The sequence below is a fragment of the Notolepis coatsorum genome (genome assembly GCF_963971535.1).
Source record: "Notolepis coatsorum genome assembly, chromosome: 19".
In the NCBI taxonomy this organism is placed as follows: Eukaryota; Metazoa; Chordata; class Actinopteri; order Aulopiformes; family Paralepididae; genus Notolepis; species Notolepis coatsorum.
The window spans coordinates 383,703-407,282 of record NC_140183.1 but is presented as its reverse complement, the minus strand read 5'-3'; the positions used below and the strand labels follow the sequence as shown (position 1 = coordinate 407,282).

At 43.8% G+C, this 23,580-nt stretch overlaps 1 protein-coding gene across 4 annotated transcripts in view; it reads left to right on the top strand.

Annotated features, from left to right (window-relative positions):
* zdhhc3a (zDHHC palmitoyltransferase 3a) overlaps positions 1–23,580 on the top strand; it is a 61,313-nt gene that overhangs the window by 18,098 nt on the left and 19,635 nt on the right. For 3 of the 4 annotated variants that reach the window (XM_084335968.1, XM_084335970.1, XM_084335969.1), the window contains exons 3-6: positions 255–379; positions 3,549–3,645; positions 5,411–5,492; positions 11,908–12,038. In XM_084335968.1, the coding sequence (XP_084192094.1) occupies positions 255–379; positions 3,549–3,645; positions 5,411–5,492; positions 11,908–12,038 (435 nt within the window). The remainder of the gene's footprint in view (positions 1–254; positions 380–3,548; positions 3,646–5,410; positions 5,493–11,907; positions 12,039–23,580) is intronic. The other variant, XM_084335971.1, reaches the window with a different exon arrangement.

Here is a 23,580-nt window from a genome sequence, read left to right as displayed (position 1 = left end):
GAAAACAGATACCGATCATTTCCGACATTACATTTGAATGCCAATATCGGCCGATAATATCGGACATCCCTAATCACAACCTTTGATAATGTTATATGACATAAAATTCCATTGATCACAACCTTTTATAAAGTTGTATCATGGCATCACATTATATTGACTAATCACAACCGTTTTTAAGGTCATATGACTTTACATGTACCCTCTGTTCCCTGAGTTGACCGGCGTCTGTGTGTGTTTCTGTGTCCTGCTAGGGGGCCGTGCCACGAGGGAACGCTACTAAGGAGTACATCGAGAGCCTTCAGCTGAAACCAGGCCAGGTCGTCTACAAGTGTCCCAAATGTTGCAGCATCAAGCCTGACAGAGCGCACCACTGCAGGTAGGACAGGAGGGGGCGCTGCTGTCTCTAGGGAACAGGTAGCCACACCACCAACACCACTGCAGGTAGGACAGGAGGGGGCACTGCTGTCTCTAGGGAACAGGTAGCCACACCACCAACACCACTGCAGGTAGGACAGGAGGGGCACTGCTGTCTCTAGGGAACAGGTAGCCACACCACCAACACCACTGCAGGTAGGACAGGAGGGGCACTGCTGTCTCTAGGGAACAGGTAGCCACACCACCAACACCACTGCAGGTAGGACAGGAGGGACACTGCCCTCTAGGGAACAGGTAGCCACACCACCAACACCACTGCAGGTAGGACAGGAGGGGGCACTGCTGTCTCTAGGGAACAGGTAGCCACACCACCAACACCACTGCAGGTAGGACAGGAGGGGCACTGCTGTCTCTAGGGAACAGGTAGCCACACCACCAACACCACTGCAGGTAGGACAGGAGGGGGCACTGCTGTCTCTAGGGAACAGGTAGCCACACCACCAACACCACTACAGGTAGGACAGGAGGGGCACTGCTGTCTCTAGGGAACAGGTAGCCACACCACCAACACCACTGCAGGTAGGACAGGAGGGGGCACTGCCCTCTAGGGAACAGGTAGCCACACCACCAACACCACTGCAGGTAGGACAGGAGGGGCACTGCTGTCTCTAGGGAACAGGTAGCCACACCACCAACACCACTGCAGGTAGGACAGGAGGGGCACTGCCCTCTAGGGAACAGGTAGCCACACCACCAACACCACTGCAGGTAGGACAGGAGGGGCACTGCTGTCTCTAGGGAACAGGTAGCCACACCACCAACACCACTGCAGGTAGGACAGGAGGGGCACTGCTGTCTCTAGGGAACAGGTAGCCAGACCACCAACACCACTGCAGGTAGGACAGGAGGGGGCACTGCTGTCTCTAGGGAACAGGTAGCCACACCACCAACACCACTGCAGGTAGGACAGGAGGGGCACTGCCCTCTAGGGAACAGGTAGCCACACCACCAACACCACTACAGGTAGGACAGGAGGGGCACTGCCCTCTAGGGAACAGGTAGCCACACCACCAACACCACTACAGGTAGGACAGGAGGGGCACTGCCCTCTAGGGAACAGGTAGCCACACCACCAACACCACTGCAGGTAGGACAGGAGGGGCACTGCTGTCTCTAGGGAACAGGTAGCCAGACCACCAACACCACTGCAGGTAGGACAGGAGGGGCACTGCCCTCTAGGGGTGGGAATCACCAGATACGATACTATCACGATACTTGAGTCACGATACGATAGTATTGCGATACTAAATATATTGCGATATGCTGAGTATTGCGCTATATTGCAATGTATTACCTTTTTTCAACTGCAAAGTAAAACTTTGTCAACATGTTTTATCTAATAAAATAAAGTGCACTCTGTTCATCTCACTTCAATCATTTTTCTTTATTTTTTTTACAATTTTTCTTTATTTTCCCTTTTCCACATGAAACAAGACAACAGTACAGTAACAGTACTAATAAACAAGACATCACAGGACAATAACAGTAATAATAATAATAATAATAATAATAATAATAATAATAATAATAATAATAATAATAATAATAACGACAATGACAAGACCATCAGTTAAATCAGAATAATGAAAAATAAAATAGTCATGTATAAATTAAATATATAAATGAATAAGAATATATATATATATATATTACTGTACTATTACAGGTATTGAAATGAACAATGCAACTTCCTTATACACATTTTTCTTTTTTCTTTTTAATGAATAATTAAATATCGATACTCTGCGTCCCTGTATCGATACAGTATCGCCACGCAAAGTATCAACGATACTACTACGTATCGATTTCCCCCCCCCCACCCCGCTGTCTGAACAGGTAGCCACACCACCACCAAGTGTGGAAAAGAAAAGAAGAAGTGGAGAAAATAAAAATGTATTGTTGTTTTATTCACCATTCCTTGGAACTACTTGAAATGGGAAAGTCCCCATTATTGTGTTGGTCTCTTTATTGAACCTGTTACCCAGTTCAAGAGTCAAGAGTCGAGAGTTTTATTTGTCACGGCATACGGATATACAATGAAATGCGGGTGGTCTTGCCCGCAACGATGTGCAATTGGTACAACATATATATATAGTTTGGCCTAGTTGGGACTGTGTCATCTTGTAGGGTTGTATCTATGTAGTTGGTCTGGGTCATCTTGTAGGGTTGTATCTATGTAGTTGGTCTGGGTCATCTTGTAGGGTTGTATCTATGTAGTTGGTCTGTGTCATCTTGTAGGGTTGTATCTATGTAGTTGGTCTGTGTCATCTTGTAGGGTTGTATCTATGTAGTTGGTCTGTGTCATCTTGTAGGGTTGTATCTATGTAGTTGGTCTGGGTCATCTTGTAGGGTTGTATCTATGTAGTTGGTCTGTGTCATCTTGTAGGGTTGTATCTATGTAGTTGGTCTGGGTCATCTTGTAGGGTTGTATCTATGTAGTTGGTCTGGGTCATCTTGTAGGGTTGTATCTATGTAGTTGGTCTGGGTCATCTTGTAGGGTTGTATCTATGTAGTTGGTCTGGGTCATCTTGTAGGGTTGTATCTATGTAGTTGGTCTGTGTCATGTTGTAGGGTTGTATCTATGTAGTTGGTCTGTGTCATCTTGTAGGGTTGTATCTATGTAGTTGGTCTGGGTCATCTTGTAGGGTTGTATCTATGTAGTTGGTCTGGGTCATCTTGTAGGGTTGTATCTATGTAGTTGGTCTGTGTCATGTTGTAGGGTTGTATCTATGTAGTTGGTCTGGGTCATCTTGTAGGGTTGTATCTATGTAGTTGGTCTGTGTCATCTTGTAGGGTTGTATCTATGTAGTTGGTCTGTGTCATGTTGTAGGGTTGTATCTATGTAGTTGGTCTGGGTCATCTTGTAGGGTTGTATCTATGTAGTTGGTCTGGGTCATCTTGTAGGGTTGTATCTATGTAGTTGGTCTGGGTCATCTTGTAGGGTTGATGGGTAACTGTCTAATCTATGTAACCGGCTCATTTTGTCTTTATCATGTTCCTGTCTCTGCATCTCACTTTATTCCATTCCCCTCTCATACTCTCTCTCTCTCTCTCTCTCTCTCTCGCTCTCTCGCTCTCGCTCTCTCGCTCTCTCGCTCTCTCTCTCACAGTGTATGTAAGCGCTGCATAAGGAAGATGGATCATCACTGTCCCTGGGTGAACAACTGTGTTGGAGAGAATAACCAGAAGTACTTTGTGCTTTTTACAGTGAGTCCTCACACACACACACACACAAATGCGCGTGCGCACACTTGAATAGAATTGTAGCAACATTTGTGATGTAGCCACATTTTTTGTCTCCGTCTTAACCCTTTCACTGCCACATGACAGAAGGTTAGCCCTTTACTATCACACAACCGACGGCGATGCTCCATCATTAGCATCATTAGCTCCGCGTCCGCAGGACAGTAACAGGACAGTAACAGGACAGTGACAGGACAGTAACATCACAGTAACAGGACAGTAACAGGACAGTAACATCACAGTAACAGGACAGTAACAGGACAGTGACAGGACAGTAACAGGACAGTAACAGGACAGTAACAGGACAGTAACAGGACAGTGACAGGACAGTAACATCACAGTAACAGGACAGTAACAGGACAGTAACATCACAGTAACAGGACAGTAGCAGGACAGTAACATCACAGTAACAGGACAGTAACAGGACAGTGACAGGACAGTAACATCACAGTAACAGGACAGTAACAGCACAGTAACAGGACAGTAACAGGACAGTAACAGGACAGTAACAGCACAGTAACAGGACAGTAACAGGACAGTGACAGGACAGTAACAGGACAGTGACAGGACAGTAACAGGACAGTAACAGCACAGTAACAGGACAGTAACAGGACAGTAACAGGACAGTAACATCACAGTAACATCACAGTAACAGGACAGTGACAGGACAGTAACATCACAGTAACAGGACAGTAACAGGACAGTAACATCACAGTAACAGGACAGTAACATCACAGTAACAGCACAGTAACAGGACAGTAACAGGACAGTAACAGCACAGTAACAGGACAGTAACATCACAGTAACAGGACAGTAACATCACAGTAACAGCACAGTAACAGGACAGTAACAGCACAGTAACAGGACAGTAACAGGACAGTAACAGGACAGTGACAGGACAGTAACATCACAGTAACATCACAGTAACAGGACAGTGACAGGACAGTAACAGGACAGTAACAGCACAGTAACAGGACAGTAACATCACAGTAACAGGACAGTAACAGCACAGTAACAGGACAGTAACAGGACAGTAACAGCACAGTAACAGGACAGTAACATCACAGTAACAGGACAGTAACAGCACAGTAACAGCACAGTAACAGGACAGTAACAGGACAGTGACAGGACAGTAACAGGACAGTAACAGGACAGTAACAGGACAGTAACAGGACAGTAGCAGGACAGTAACAGGACAGTAACAGCACAGTAACAGGACAGTAACAGGACAGTAACAGGACAGTAACATCACAGTAACAGGACAGTAGCAGGACAGTAACAGGACAGTAACAGGACAGTAACAGGACAGTAACATCACAGTAACAGGACAGTAACAGGACAGTAACATGACAGTAACAGGACAGTAGCAGGACAGTAACAGGACAGTAACAGGACAGTGGCAGGACAGTAACAGGACAGTAACAGGACAGTGGCAGGACAGTAACAGCACAGTAACAGGACAGTGACAGGGTTATTCAATGTTAAAAATACATTCAAATGAACTATATCCTAATATTTGGAATCGCAGCCCAAAATAGAATTACCATGAAACGTTCATGGAGACCGCGCAATATGTATGAAACAACCTGACGTTCACAAAGACTGTGCAATACCTATGAAATGAATGAAGGACTGTGTGCCGTCCGCAGGGCGTAGAGCGCACGGATCATAAGAAGCACGACGCAGGTTTAAGGAGTGACTTGTTCCTCGTGAATCTCTTGTCTTCCAGATGTACATCGCCCTCATCTCTCTCCACGTCCTGGTCATGGTGGTGTTCCACTTCCTCTACTGCTTCGAGGACGACTGGACCAGTGAGTGGTTTTCTTTCACGCCATCTACTAGGGCTGACCTTCGAAGCTTTTTTTGGCAATCGAAGCTTCGGGGCCGAGCTTCGATTTTAATTCGAAGCTTCAAAAAATAGTGTAGTTGATAGAGACAAAGGCAGAATTCGACTTAATTAAGCACGTTTTATTAAGACATATTTTTATATGGGTCGAGACACTTTAAAAAAGCAGCACAATGAACACAAATCTGTCCGACGTAGTCTTAAATAACAAACGGCATTGCTTTGCTTCTTTGTCGACATGTCTGCTGCACATGTCCTTGTTGTTTTCAACACAGATAATCTCCACGTGCTTGTTGTAGAGAGGTGGAGTCGAGGCACCGCTTACTTTCGTTTCATTGGAATGGAGGCGCAAGATTTTGGAGACAAAAATAAATAAATAATTATTAAAAAAAAATACTTTATTTACAATTTTTATTTTTTTTAACTTCGAAGCTTTGTTCGATGGCACAAGCTTCGAACATAAAAAAAATCGAAGTATTTAAGACAGCCCTACTATCTACTGATATCCATGTATTCATAAATACACTACCCAGGCTTCTCTAGACTATATCACTCACTGATATCCATGTATTCATAAATACACTACCCAGGCTTCTCTAGACTATATCACTCACTGATATCCATGTATTCATAAATACACTACCCAGGCTTCTCTAGACTATATCGCTCACTGATATCCATGTATTCATAAAGACACTACCCAGGCTTCTCTAGACTATATTATCACTCACTGATATCCATTATGGGTGCACCGATGTATCGGTATCGGCCGATAAGTGCCTTGTTGACTGCAATCGGCCTATCTGCCGATAAGCTCGAATGTGCCGATTGCAGTAGCCCAGGTGTGGCCAACCAGTCAGAGACTAAGAGTCACAAAAATTACTGTGGTACCACAAAGAGCCACACCATATACCAGCGTTTCTCAACCTTTTCTTTCAGTCACGGCACCCTTCATGTGTTTATAGGTCTCACCCTCTGGCCTCTGAAGTTGCTAATGTCTTTTTTATTTGGGCCTCACAGGGTTAAAAGTACCCTGTGAGACCCACGGTTGCAAAATTACAAAATCACTTTTAGCCATTTAAAAAAAATTATGTTTATTTAAAAAATGTTAAGCACATGTATAGTCAATTGGTCCTGTTGTTCAGCCTCACAATGCTATTTGATAGTAAATGTGTTTATATGTCCCACCCTCTGGCCTCTGAAGTTGCTAATGTCTTTTTAATTTGGGCCTCACAGGGTTAACCTCTTAAGCCCGAGATATACAGTAAAAGTGTATATTTTTAGCATTACGTTTGTTTACCAATTATTTTAACTGTTATTAGTGAAAAATAAGATTATAGAAATCTCAGGGCATTGAGTCGGAAACCGGCGCATATTGACAGGAGGAAGTGGCACAGCCAAAAGTGAGTGTAGTCTTTTGAAGGAAGAGACTCAGGGCTTTCGAATTTCGAAAAACTACCCTACCCAGCTCACACCAGCCCCTGTCAATCATCTGACTTCTGGATTTACTTTTTTATTTCTCTTATTTTTTGAGATTATCTCCCACAAACCTGAACGTTATTGCCATAAAACAGAACGCAGTTTTTTTTTTTGATTTGATATTTTTTATTTTCGTGTCTTACATACAGATGTATGCCCAGCCCATATGGGCTTACAAGACACATAACAATAAGTATATAATAATATACTTTACCAATTACTTAACAAATTACATAGACCAAGATGGCCATAAAAAAAGAAAAATACAAGAAAATACAATAAAACGTAATATAACACAAGCTGTACTCAATGTAAATAAACAGAAAAAAAAAAAAAAAAACAGAAAAACAAGGTGAATTCAAATACAATTATATAGGATACAGTGTGTTTTGTCTCAGGTGCCATGCTTCTCCAAAAATCCTGCAAAACCGAAGATGTCCTCCACAAAAAAACAACTCAACATACAGCTCTCAGACTGCCAAAACAAATCTGGGTTTGCAATTTGAATTTTTTCAAATAAAGCCCTCCTCAAAGTGGTGTACAAAGGGCAATAAAAAACAAAATGATATTCATCCTCCACCACTCCCAGATCACACAGAACACACAGCCGCTCCTCCTCAGGTTTACCCTGGAATCTACCCACTTCCACAGCCAATGGCAGGGTGCCAGACCTCAACTGGGCACACAGAGACCTCCGTCTTCTCTTTAAGTTTAACATTACATAAGGTTCAGTAAAATACTCATTTTTAATTGCAATATATTTTCTAAGTTTAGGTTTTTTCAAAATCTCCACCTTCCACTTATCCTGATGGATTGTTGATAATTTTGTTTTAATTATGTGAACCTTACACTGCAAATTGTTCATAAAAATCATACTCAAGTCAGTAGAAGAAAAAATCATAGACATCTCTCTTGACCAGGGATGACCGTGTGCTCTGTCCCAATTAAAAATCTTTTTAGTCACCCTGCCATTTGGCAGCTGGACCAGGCGGTTCCATAACCTCACCATTTCACCCTTTTGCTTGACCAAGCAAGAATCCCACCCCATGTCCCCTTCTATAGCCCCTTTTGGTGTGTATTTATGGACTCCTAAAAAGTATCTTATGGCCCGGTTCTGGATCGCATTACATTCAGGAGCATCATCAAAACCCCATACTCCAGCAGCATAAAACAAAACAGAACCCACCATTGAATCAAATAATTGTGTATATGTTGAAAACCCAAGGTCAGTGCACACTTTCATTTTACTCAACACGCCCCCTAGCGCCCTTCCTGCTGACTCAGACATTATTTTCCTTCCTAGTTAGTTTCTCTACCTTTCTGCTGTGAACGTCTTGCAAAAGACGGTGTTGCAATACGATGAAAAATGGTGGAGAAATTTACATTATAAAAAAGATGGCAGAATTCAGTACTGTATCTACAAAACCTTCTGTTTAATCATCTTCCCTTTATTCATTTGCTTAGATTTTTCAGGTCTGGTCAATTTTAGCATGGTGTCAAAGATACCTTTTTTTTTTTTTTTTTAAATAGAATTGATATTCTCCTTTGGTTCATTACAATTTACTCAAGCCTAGTAACAGACACACTATTTCTGACACTGATCCATATATGTCCCTAGATTCAGATGCCAAGAACATGCAAATGGACAATTAAAAAAAAAATATATATATATATATAAAGTGTGTATATATATATATATATATATATATATATATATATATATTTTTTTTTTTTTTTAATGGATGGAAGAGCCGCACATTGACGGGCAAAGAGCCGCATGCGGCTCGCGAGCCGCGGGTTGGCCACCCCTGCAGTAGCCAATAAATATCCATCAATTTGTGTCGCGTCAAAAGGCAAAAAAAGTTTCAGTCAAGCGACCTGCACAACGCCGCCCCCACACACACACACAAGCTACTGCATCAAAGTTACTACTTATGATTAACAAAGGCATTCGTTTTGTGGCATTAACGTTATATAGTTAGTGTTACACGTTCAATAACATCAGCATATTATTTACCCGAACATAGCAAGTAGCAAGCATTACTCATTCATAGCTCAGTTCCTTCCGTTCCTCATAGAGCCCGTACTGAGTTGTACCCATTCTGCAATCTGTTAATAAAGTTTTCAATCAGACAAATGTATAGAAAAGCTTTGTTTTATTATAACATTTGTTGCAGTAAAATCATTATGCCTCGTTTGGTCATCCTGCGGAGTGCTGGTAATCTACTCGTGGCCGGCGGGGAACTAGCGTTATTAGCGCCGGTAGGTTTGTTGTGGTTCTCGCAAGCAATGGCGGAATTCCCGGAAGTAAAAAACGAATAAACGCTTGCCGATTGGTGGTAAGAACAGCAGGAGGTGGGTGCTAGCGGTGTGACGTAATTGGCAGAATCGACTGTCAATAAAGATTGTTCTGTTGTCGTCACCATGCATTGCTTTGGTTGAGAGAGATGGTGCTCTCTCTTATTAAAACTCATAAGTCATAAACAAGTCTTGAGCAAGACAAGAAGTTAGTCTGTAAGGTTATGAAAGCCAGTGAGTATTGTATAAAACCTGACAGTCTTTCTTTCTATTTGATATCCAAAGTTTAAAACCTGACAGTCTTTCTTCCTATTTGATACCCAAAGTTTAAAACATGACAGTCTTTCTTCCCTGTTTGATACCAACACAGTTTAAAACCTGACAGTCTTTCTTCCTGTTTGATACCCACACAGTTTAAAACCTGACAGTATTTTTTCCTGTTTGATACCCACACAGTTTAAAACCTGACAGTCTTTCTTCCTGTTTGATACCCACACAGTTTAAAACCTGACAGTCTTTCTTCCTGTTTGATACCCACACAGTTTAAAACCTGACAGTATTTTTTCCTGTTTGATACCCACACAGTATAAAACCTGACAGTCTTTCTTCCTGTTTGATACCCACACAGTTTAAAACCTGACAGTCTTTCTTCCTGTTTGATACCCACACAGTTTAAAACCATCTGATACTCAGTTTAAAACCATCTGATACCCAGACAGTTTAAAACCGTCTGATACCCACACAGTATACCCACACAGTATACACACACACACACACACACACACACACACACACACACACACACACACACACACACACACACACACACACACACACACACAAAATAGCCCAGGTGGTGGTGTGATGACGGGTAGTGTGTTTCACTCATTCATTATGACAGTGATGATGATGATGATGACAGGTAGTAGGGGTGCATCGATGTATCATGTATGTATTGGTACCATTGGCCATTATCAATGGTTTATTATGTGCAGTAAATGGGTTTGACGTTGCACCAGTAGGGGGCAGCTGGCGAGCCTCTGTTATGAACGGGTTGAGACTTTGTCCATGTTGGTACTTAATTTCACGTCTCAGGTTAACGTGGTGGTGACATATATGGGCGCTCGTGCACATATACAGTAGTTTAAAAAATATATATATATAATATATATATAATTATTATATATTTTTTTTGCCACAAATATCGGTATCGGCCGATTGTGTTAGTTGAACAATCGGTATCGGTATCGGCGGCAAATTTTCATATCTGTGCACCCCTAATATCCATGTATTCATAAATACACTACCCAGGCTTCTCTAGACTATATCACTCACTGATATCCATGTATTCATAAAGACACTACCCAGGCCTCTCTAGACTATATCACTCACTGATATCCATGTATTCATAAAGACACTACCCAGGCCTCTCTAGACTATATCACTCACTGATATCCATGTATTCATAAAGACACTACCCAGGCCTCTCTAGACTATATCACTCACTGATATCCACACATCCTTTTGAAAGTCCTGTCAGTCCTTTCTACTGATTTTGAAAAGGACACCATACTCTGAAGGTGATACTTGGGTTATTATCCCTCAGTGATACTTGGGTTATTATCCCTCAGTGATACTTGGGTTCTTATCCCTCAGTGATACTATATCTATAGTCTATACCGGTACATATCCTACTCTTACTAGTTACGCTGCTGGACAGTATGACTACTACCATGCTGTCTGTACACCTGTATCACTGTACATACTGTACTACAACTCTGTACATACATCTGATTAGCACTACACTCAGTAGTGCTAATTTGTATATTGTGTACCCAGTTTAATCACCTGTACATTGTATATTGTGTACCCAGTTTAATCACCTGTACATTGTATATTGTGTACCCAGTTTAATCACCTGTACATTGTATATTGTGTACCCAGTTTAATCACCTGTACATTGTATATTGTGTACCCAGTTTAATCACCTGTACATTGTATATTGCTGACGGTGACGTTGCACTTTATTTGCACTCTGGTTGGACGGCAAACTTATTTCCGTTGTGCTGTATAATAATGATGATACATTTTAATCTAATCAAATCTAATATATGGGTTCTTATCCCTCAGTGATATATGGGGTCTTATCCCTGAGTGATATTGGGTCTTATTCCTCAGTGATATATAGGTTCTAATCCCTCATACGGGTTCTTCTTATCCCACATGTAGTCACAATGACAGTTGGTTGCAGTTGTCGGTAGTATTAGGCCCCAAGGCCCACCAGCCACCTCTATCTTTTATTAGTTAGCCATGCTGAATCATTTTCATTGAGAAAATAGAGGTTTAAAAAGTGACCGTGGACACAAAGCCTTATTGATCCGCACTGCTTCAGAATCCTCCCGTGCCACGCCCTTTACATAGTGCTGTGAGTGACCTCTGTGGCGCCCGCTCCTGTGTTCCTCCATCCTTCATATACTCCTCTCCTCTGTGCCTCCGCCTTCTCCTCCTTCCATCGCCCCATCCCTCCACCCTCTCCTCCTCCATCACCTCTTCTTCCCTCTCTTTCTCCTCCTCCCATCACCCCCCCCCCCTCCTCCTCTCAGAGTGCAGCTCCTTCTCCCCTCCAGCGACAGTCATCCTCCTCATCCTCCTGTGCTTTGAAGGCCTCCTCTTCCTCATCTTCACCTCCGTGATGTTCGGCACGCAGGTCCACTCCATCTGTACCGACGAGACTGTAAGTGACCCCGGTAGTGACCGACCACACTCCTCCTCTTCTCTGTTCTTCCTCTTCCTCTTCCTCCTCAGCCCTCCAGCCCTGCTTCCTGCTTCCTGCTCCAGCTGCAGTCTTTGCTTCTTTAACGGTGCCTCTCTGACCTACGACCTGCACGCTTAAGAGTCTACAGCTAAATAACAGCCTGTGACATTAAGAGTCTTGTCGTGGAAATGACTAAGAACATCCGATGAGCCCAGTAAATCATTCTGAGTCGAGTTATATAAAAAAAAAAAAAAAACACATAGATTTATTCATTGTGGCCACAGTGAAAATGATCAGTTTATAGAGAGACACACATGTGTACACATAAGCGTCTGACCAGAAAGTGACCAAGAGGTCTGGTCAGACACAGATTAAATGCATAATTGAAATGACGTACATTAGACATCCAGATATGACAAAGGATAACCAAAATATGAACAAGCCTTGGCTAGGCGGTGTTATTGTTACGTCTCTAACTGAAATGGGAAACAACCTTGATATGGCTTTTCCCAGAAGGAAAAGATAGGTCAAAGGTCATCTTCTCCCCTGTCATGGAGTTATTAAAGAGACAGTCAGAACTGTAGCCTAGTGTCTGCTGTAGTCAGACTAGTTTACTAGTTGGTCAACCTGTTAAGCCTTAAGGTACCCCTATAGGGGGACCCTGCTTTTCTTTATCATAAATCGATCAATAGAGACCATATTAGATCCCTAATTATCATATCATGGGGTATCATTGGAAAGCCACACTCATTGGCTACGACCCTGTGCAAAGATTTTCGAGATCGCCAAATGATTGACGGAGCTAGAGCCCCGGGAGTAGGGGGTGGCAATGTGTACTTTTGCGTACTTTGGGGCACGCCTCACATATCGGCATGTAACTCGAGAACCGCTGAACGGATTTTGTCACCTGAAAGGGCAATCGACAGGCAACAAATAGGGCTTTAAAGTGGAGATGAAGCAGTGAGCAATGTGATCCTAGTTTGTTTGTTGTGTACCTTGTGTAAGACAGGGTTCTATAATCAAATGTGAAATCTATCTTATTTGTCTGAAAAATATAATATAATATCCCTGTTTTCAACATGGGCGCCGCCATTTTGTTGCTGACGTCATGGCTGACGTCATACCGTGGCTTGGGTGTATACACTCTGGTTAGCTGCCTATATTGAATGGGTCAGTCAGCAGATAAAATGTTGCCTACAAAACAACGGGACCGCGGTGGTTCTGTTTGTATTGCTCCTGGCTGTTCAAACTAATTTTACCATGTGAGAGAGAGGAAAGTTGGTTAATTTCCACAAACTACCAGTGAAAAAAACAGTGTTGTTGACATGTTGGCTCGGGCTGCCTGCACCCAGACGGCGCGACCAGCCTGTTGGACAGGGAAGGAGGATCTGCAGCGAACACTTCATTGCCTCGGATTATGTTGTTGGGGTGGGATGTTTGTCCAGAAGACCACTAATCAGCTGAAGCCGGACGCGGTTCCCTCGGTCTTCGACAGACAGACCGGCGTTAGCTCTCGGGGCCCGGCGTTAGCTCTCGCTAGCTAGCGTTAGCAACCGGAGCGTCGCGGAGCATTCAGCCTGCTGGCTACACAGCTTGTGTAGCCAGCAGGCTGAATGCTCCGCGACGCTGGTTGAAGTGGGTCTAGGTAGCCAGCAGGCTGAATGCTCCGCGACGCTGGTTGAAGTGGGTCTAGGTAGCCAGCAGGCTGAATGCTCCGCGACGCTGGTTGAAGTGGGTCTAGGTAGCCAGCAGGCTGAATGCTCCGCGACGCTCCGGTTGCTAACGCTAGCTAGCGAGAGCTAACGCCTGGCCCCGGCTGGTGCCAACTAGCTAGCGATCGCTCCCGAGAGCTAACGCCGGTCTGTCTGTCGAAGACCGAGGGAACCGCGTCCGGCTTCAGCTGATTAGTGGTCTTCTGGACAAACATCCCACCCCAACAACATAATCCGAGGCAATGAAGTGTTCGCTGCAGATCCTCCTTCCCTGTCCAACAGGCTGGTCGCGCCGTCTGGGTGCAGGCAGCCCGAGCCAACATGTCAACAACACTGTTTTTTTCACTGGTAGTTTGTGGAAATTAACCAACTTTCCTCTCTCTCACATGGTAAAATTAGTTTGAACAGCCAGGAGCAATACAAACAGAACCACCGCGGTCCCGTTGTTTTGTAGGCAACATTTTATTTGCTGACTGACCCATTCAATATAGGCAGCTAACCAGAGTGTATACACCCAAGCCACGGTATGACGTCAGCAACAAAATGGCCGCGCCCATAATGCTAAATGCTTCAGAAATGTACACAACAAATCGTTTTTTCTTAGAAACTGCTTATTTTTATAACGTGACTTCTTCTGTGGCTTATCTAAATACTAATGTGATGCTATGAATATGTATTTATCGCACTGCTTCATCTTCCCTTTAATGCTATCTATATATTGTATTAAAAGAAATGCACACCCGAGCCACTAGAGGTCGGCAAAGAATCGTCCACATGTGGGCCCTTGGATGTTAAGAGGTCAATGTTTTTAAATATATTTTTTTTGTAGCCAAGAGTAAATACCATAACCCTATCAAAAACAGTAGTCAAAGTGTATATTTTCATTTTTACCGATGTTTTATACGATTGATCGGAAATACAAATTTATCGGAAAATGCTAATTATCGTAAAAACCGCAAGAAATTACTAAATCCAGATGCAACCCTGCCATTGGAAAGAGGAGCATTTTCCCTATCCATAGATGTATGATTTGGCCATAATAAGGTCAAGGTCAAATATGAATTTATAATTAAAGTCGATTATCATTAATTACTGTATCTACAAATCCTTCTGTTTATTCATCTTCCTTCCTAAGTTCATTTACTTAGATTTTTTGTACACATGATCTCAATAAGATGGTGAATGAGCTCTGTAAAATTTATCAATTTTTGATCATCATCGTCTAAATCATAATTAATCATAATTAATTTATTCATTACAATTTACTCAGCCTAGTAACAGACACAATATTTCTGACACTGGAAATACATACCCCCAGGTCCCTAGATGTTCCTAGATACCAAGAACATGCAAATTGACCTTGCAGAAGTGGAGCAATCTTCCATATACTTAGGCATGTACCTTTAGGCGAAACCGGTCTACAGATTAACATTAAACTAGTCAAGCTGTACAGAGATTTAACACAGATCGACATAGATAATATTTCCATAACACCCCTCTTTGATAATCAATCATAAACATTATCATAATAACTATACAAATTTGATCAAAAACAACCTCTAAATGTGGTTTAAAATATTAACTAAAAAAATAATCAAAAACAAGAATTTTACCTATTTACATGCAGAATACGGTTGGAACACTGTCTAAAATGCCCTAAAATGATAAACAAAGAAACTTAAATCTTTAATATCAAACTGCAAAAACATAATAACTTTATTACATTAAACAGTCACTAGAGGGAGAAACTAATCCACACATCAATGAATTAATGATGACATGACGATGATGATGATGAAGGTGGATTCATACACAGTGTCCATTGTCTCTGGGTGGTCAAGGATGGATCAGCTGGAAGATAGAACAAACAACCAGTATCTTGCAGGAAAATAACCTCCTTCTACAAAACATATAACAAAAACAAAACTTGAAAACACGTGCTCTGCTATGACTGCAGTGTTTGGAATCAGTTTGGAACGGAGCGTTCCCGAAACAAACGCCAGAGTGAAAAACTAGCCTACTCTACCTTTAAGAATTGAGAAGGTTGCTTAACAATAGACATCTCCATCTCTTTCTCCATTATGTGACAGGTGTAAAGTTGCAGAGGGCTCTTTAACACATCTCTTTTGGCTCTGTCCTCATTTACAAAAATTCTGGGGTGAAATATTCCAGTGGTTTTCCAGGGTCTATGGAAAGGACATTCCCCCTGATCCAGAGTTGGCACTCTTTGGGTGTTCAGAGACTGCCTTAAGGTACACGAGGGAGGAACAACAGACACTAATGCTCGGCATGGTAGCTGCAAAAAAAATGATTCTAACCGATTGGAAATCACCTACACCCCCGTGTTTCCAGAAATGGCTCAATGAAATGATCACAATCATACAGATGGAGAGGATCCACTATTACAGATCCAAAGAGCACAACAGGTTTTTGGACATATGGAGCCCATTCATTGACTATCTGAAGGACAAATAACTGCATTCTGCAGAGACTCACCCCTGTATATCATGTTTGACCTGCACCTTGTAACACCTGGCTATACAACACACTTTAATGCTTTGAGTTAAGTCACACTGTTATTTAATTTTCCTGTCTGGCAGTCCTTTTCGTTTTTTTTTTAGTTTTGTTATGTCTGTTTATTTTTGTTCTGTCTCCTTTTTGTTTGTCTGTTCTTGTCTAGTAAACTGAGAAATAAAGTATTTAAAAAAAAAAACAATAGACAGGATTTACATCTCAATAGTACATGGATGTTCAGATAAAACGGAAAACAAAACAAACTTGAGAATTTTCTAATTACATTTTCACTGGGTACATTATCATAGATGCAAATAAAACTGCCCAAAAAAGGAAATCCCAACATTAAAAGTTTACACCCCATTAACTCAAAACTGTGATCGTTACCAAAAGCAAGTTTCACATCCGGTAAACTACCACACTGATCAGTACAGAAGCATGTTTTACGTTAAAAAAAATACCAGCAGGTTACCTAAGATCTATCCGCTATCAGCTCTATCTTTAATCTTTCAAAATGTTCAGTTGCTATCGCTATCAGCTCCATCTTAAATGTTTCTAAATGTTCAGTTGCTATTGCATGCACTCATCTGTGTTTCACTACACACATGAGTGCATGCTTACCAACTGTCCGTCTGCAACACTACTATCACCGACATCTAAGAAGGGAGATCCCCCCTTGAATGGCCCTTCTAAGGTTTCTCGCCTCCTTGCCTGTGGTGTATTTTTTCCTATTGCTAGGTTTTAGTGAGTTTTTCCTTACCTTCGCGTGGGGTATGTCTGGGAGTGTCGCATTGCATTCATTTATTTTGCATTTATTCAAAATTTGTTGGACTTTATGGTGTTCTTGTTTTGTTTCTTGACTTATTGTGATGTTTCTTCTTGACTTGTTTAAAGAAGATGTGTCCGGCCCATGGGGACATTAACGTGTGTTGTCGGGCCTTACAAATAAATTTGATTTGATTTTTGATTTGATTTAAGATAGACCTTACCTCAGTCAGAAAGTACTCCAAGATGAATAGATCCTAGTCGATCCCATGGCGATCGCAATTACTGGTGTATATTGGGCATGGCTACCATACGGGAAATAATAGCTCTGAGGCACCAAATCTTCCACCGATTGCTATGTTGTGATCCACTCCTAGGCGGAAACAGCCAGAGTGGATCACAAGACAAGTGATATCCCCAGTTCCCTGTTCAAAAGGTAGGCGATACTGCCACCTGGTGAGATTCGATCGTCATTGCAATTCCAACGTAGGCAGATGAATCAAAGACACTTAGAGGGCTCTGGCTGACCGTATAGAACTGTAGCTCTGTACACCACCACACCGGGCTTGACATGTACACCACCACACCGGGCTTGATGTACACCACCACACCAGGCTTGATGTACACCACCACACCGGGCTTGATGTACACCACCACACCGGGCTTGATGTACACCACCACAGCGGGCTTGACATGTACACCACCACACCGGGCTTGATGTACACCACCACACCGGGCTTGACATGTACACCACCACACCGGGCTTGATGTACACCACCACACCGGGCTTGATGTACACCACCACAGCGGGCTTGACATGTACACCACCACACCGGGCTTGATGTACACCACCACACCGGGCTTGATGTACACCACCACAGCGGGCTTGACATGTACACCACCACACCGGGCTTGATGTACACCACCACACCGGGCTTGATGTACACCACCACACCGGGCTTGATGTACACCACCACACCAGGCTTGATGTACACCACCACACCGGGCTTGACATGTACACCACCACACCAGGCTTGATGTACACCACCACACCGGGCTTGATGTACACCACCACACCGGGCTTGATGTACACCACCACACCAGGCTTGATGTACACCACCACACCGGGCTTGACATGTACACCACCACACCAGGCTTGATGTACACCACCACACCGGGCTTGATGTACACCACCACACCAGGCTTGATGTACACCACCACACCGGGCTTGACATGTACACCACCACACCGGGCTTGATGTACACCACCACACCGGGCTTGATGTACACCACCACACCGGGCTTGATGTACACCACCACACCAGGCTTGATGTACACCACCACACCGGGCTTGACATGTACACCACCACACCGGGCTTGACATGTACACCACCACACCGGGCTTGATGTACACCACCACACCGGGCTTGATGTACACCACCACAGCGGGCTTGATGTACACCACCACACCGGGCTTGATGTACACCACCACACCGGGCTTGACATGTACACCACCACACCGGGCTTGATGTACACCACCACACCAGGCTTGATGTACACCACCACACCGGGCTTGACATGTACACCACCACACCAGGCTTGATGTACACCACCACACCGGGCTTGATGTACACCACCACACCGGGCTTGATGTACACCACCACACCAGGCTTGATGTACACCACCACACCGGGCTTGACATGTACACCACCACACCAGGCTTGATGTACACCACCACACCGGGCTTGATGTACACCACCACACCAGGCTTGATGTACACCACCACACCGGGCTTGACATGTACACCACCACACCGGGCTTGATGTACACCACCACACCGGGCTTGATGTACACCACCACACCGGGCTTGATGTACACCACCACACCAGGCTTGATGTACACCACCACACCGGGCTTGACATGTACACCACCACACCGGGCTTGACATGTACACCACCACACCGGGCTTGATGTACACCACCACACCGGGCTTGATGTACACCACCACAGCGGGCTTGATGTACACCACCACACCGGGCTTGATGTACACCACCACACCGGGCTTGACATGTACACCACCACACCGGGCTTGACATGTACACCACCACAGCGGGCTTGATGTACACCACCACACCGGGCTTGACATGTACACCACCACACCGGGCTTGATGTACACCACCACACCAGGCTTGATGTACACCACCACACCGGGCTTGATGTACACCACCACACCGGGCTTGATGTACACCACCACACCGGGCTTGATGTACACCACCACACCGGGCTTGATGTACACCACCACACCGGGCTTGATGTACACCACCACACCGGGCTTGATGTACACCACCACACCGGGCTTGATGTACACCACCACACCGGGCTTGACATGTACACCACCACACCGGGCTTGATGTACACCACCACACCGGGCTTGATGTACACCACCACACCGGGCTTGATGTACACCACCACACCAGGCTTGATGTACACCACCACACCAGGCTTGATGTACACCACCACACCGGGCTTGATGTACACCACCACACCGGGCTTGACATGTACACCACCACACCGGGCTTGATGTACACCACCACACCGGGCTTGATGTACACCACCACACCGGGCTTGACATGTACACCACCACACCGGGCTTGACATGTACACCACCACACCGGGCTTGACATGTACACCACCACACCGGGCTTGACATGTACACCACCACAGCGGGCTTGAAATTAAACAATGTGCTTTAAGTGCAGACTTTCAGCTTTAATTTGAGGGTATTTACATCAAGGTGAACAGTGTAGGAATTAAAACATGTTCTACATGTGCCCCCCAAGGGACCAAAAGTAATTGGACAAACTAACAATCATAACAATGGCCAAAGAGCAAAACCTCCTATCTGCATAAAAACTTTAGTTTGCTAAAAAAACGATTTTCTCAGATAGGAGGTTTTTCGGCCATCGATAAATCAAATAGTCACTTTTAATACTTGGTTGCAAATCCTGATGTCTGGAACCCGTAGACACCACACTGGGTTTGGTCCCTGGTGACGCTCTGCCAGGCCTCGACTGCAACCGTCTTCAGTTCCTGCTTGTTCTGCATTTCCCCTTCAGTTTGTCTTCAGCGAGTGAAATGCATGCTCAACTGAATTCAGGTCAGGTGATTGACTTGGCCATTGCATAACATTCCACTTCTTTGCCTTAAAAAACTCTTTGGTTAATTTTGCAGTATGCTTTGGTACATTGTCTATCTGATCCGTACAATGAGTTCTAAAGCATTTGGCTGAATATGAGCAAACAATATTGTACAAAACTCTTCAGAATGCATGCTGCTGCTTTTGTCAGCAGTCACATCATCAATAAATACAAGGGAACCACGCCATGACACTACAACCACCACGCTTCACTGATCAATAAATACAAGGGAACCATGACACTACAACCACCACGCTTCACTGATGAGGTGGTGTGCTTTGGATCACGAGCGGTTCTTTTCCTTGTCCATACTCTTCTCTTCCCATCATTCTGGTACAAGTGGATCTTTGTCTCATCTGTCCATAGGATGTTGTTCCAGAACTGTACAGGCTTTTTAAGAGTTTTTTTTGGCAAACTCTAATCTGGTCTTCCTGTTTTTGAGATTCACCAATGGGTTACATCTTGTGGTGAACCCTCTGGTGAATTATTCTCTTGATTGTTGACTTTGACACAGATACGCCGTACTTGTTGTTGTTGTGAAGGAATTTTTCTTCACCAGGGAAATAATTATTTTGTCATCCACCACCACAGTTGTTTTGCTGAGCTCACCAGTGTGTACCAAATAAGAATGTACCAAACAGTTGATTTGGCCACACCTAATGTTTTTGCTATCTCTCTGATGGGTTTGTTTAGATTTGTCAGCTTAACGGCTTGCTTCACTGACATTGACAGCTCTTTGGACCTCATATGGAGAGTTGACAGCAACAGATTCCAAATGCAAATACCAAATACCACACTGAACTCTAGACCTTTTATCTGCTCCTTGTAAATGGAATAATGAGGGGATAACACACACCTGGCCACAACTGAGCAGCCAATTATCCAATTACTTTTGCTCCCTTAAAATTGTTGTAATTCCTACACCGCTCACCCGATTTAGATGTAAATACCCGCCAAATAAAGCTGCACTTGAAGCACATCTTTATTGTTTAATTTCAAATCCATTGTGGTGGCGTACAGAGCCAAATTTATGTGAATTGTGTTCTCCAAATATTTATGGACCTGACTATACAGTTGTGCAAGGAGGCCAACCTGCCCACATCGTTTGGGTTGAGAGAGGGATATAGCTGGGTGTCTTCAGCATAGCAGTAATATGAAATACAATTAAAATTACGGGGGAGCAGCATATAGTGAAAACTAGATGGAACCTAGTATTGAACTGTGGGGCACTCCACAAGGCAGCAGGGCAGACCATAATATACAGGAGGATAGTCGCCAATGGAATTGGAACAGGATTTATTTGAGTAAAGCATTACGGTTGTGCTACAACCAAGGTTTTGTGAATAAGAATGAGAGTTCTTACTGATGCTATAAGCTGCCTCCAGTAGCAGCACCAAATAATATTTTAATAAAAACTATTAAAACCTTCGAGGATATCTTGCAGAAGAAGAGTACGCTAAAAAATATATGGCTTCCACTATCCAATGCGACAATCGCTCCTTGGATAGGGCCTTACTCAAAGACTGGGAACCAAAACATACAAAGCATTAATATTCTTAGGCTGGAAAACAGGGTTAGGTAATAATGTAACCAGCTGTTAATCCCGCTTGGCCTCTAAGCCAGCAGGCTCTTGAGCTGTGCTGTTGGCGTCAGCAAGGAGATGAGCACAATGATGAATGAGTGGCAGGAGGGAAGCTGGAACATGAAATGCAGACGAAAGGGTCTCCTCGTTGTCTTCGTCCCAGGCAAAGCATGCATTTGGGGATGCTTGTCTGTAGCCGCCATGTGCCTCAGACACTGAGAGCATCTCTTGGTGTCCGCCATGACACGTTGAATCATACCTAACTTGGTACATGATGGATGGATGGCCAGAAAGCTAGCGGACCCAAACCCCTAGTGTGGATGGCTATAAGAAAAAGGTTCTGTTGCTCAGAACGAAGGCCAGGCCGTCCGTAAAGGAGACAAAAACCCACAAATCCAGTTCTCTGAAGAAAGTAGCAGGTGGCAATATGCAGTGGTGGGCTGAATGAAATGTGGAGGATGTCGGCAGGCTGAGCAGAGCGTGGTATAGCCTGGAGGGCTCTAACACAGCAGGGTCCTAGCCTGGAGGGCTCTAACACAGCAGGGTCCTAGCTTATTCTATTACAATATTATTCAGTGGTGCTGCTGGATGCATCTTATAGCATCACAGTAAGCACTTGAAGTAAAACCAGTCCATAGCATTCCCTTTAGTAAAGTGCAAGCCTAACTTCACATATTGAGAACACTGTGGTGCTCTAGGTCCTTTAGGTCAGTGTTTCTCAACTGGTGGGTCGCAGGGCCATTTTGAGTGGGTCGCGGATGTGTGTGTACATTTCTTTATTTATTTATTTTTTGCACTACCTATCTTTGTGAAAGTGGCTTCTCAGCTCTGGTCCAGCTGAAGACAAAGCAGAGGAACAGATTGGACATTGAGCATGACCTCAGAGTTGCTTTGTCTACCATCACCCCAGACTTTGAGACTCTTGTCAGGAGCAAACAACATCCCCAGTTATCCCATGTCATGTCACGCACCACCTAGAGGGCGCTCGCGCACCACAAGGGGTGCGCGCACCACAGTTTGGGAACCACTGCTCTAGGTGTTGTAGATGTTCTAGGACGGTGTTGTAGGTAGGGATGGGTACCGAATTTGGTACTTTTAAAGGTACTTACCGATGCACGTGAGATCCGTCTGTGCCACATTTCGGTACTGTAAAGCCATTTTTTTATTTTATAAAAAATATATGTACTTTTTTTTTTTCATGTCAACGTTCACACACACAATATACGCTTACCTAGGATTTGACTTGATTCAACAACAAAGCAGTCGGGGCGATGGCAAGCCGAAAACTGTCGAAAGTGTGGTTATTTGAAGTTTGGATTTTTTTTTTCACAACTGACTAGATTACATTTTTAGAGACTAAAGTGCAGAAAAAAGGTACCAATGGGCACCGGTATCGGTTCAAATGTGAACGGTACCCATCCCTAGTTGTAGGTGCTATAGATAATCTAGCTGATGTCGGTGCTCGTCCTGCATAGAACCTGGAATGATATGATGAGAACGGGACACAAGCCCCCAACCTTCTCACAGAAGATGCTCAGTGCTGGGAGACAACAACACCCCAAAATGTTTTAAGCACAAGACATTGGTCTCATCCTGGTCATATCACTTTAACATAGAAGCAGCATTTTTGCATCCATCTCTGAGACCGGGGCTTTGGTCACAACCTGTACGCCGCCTGCTTACCTCTCTGTAGCCAACGCTGGAATGGTCTGCCTGTGGAATCTGCCTGAGATTCTACTCTTTGCTTTAATC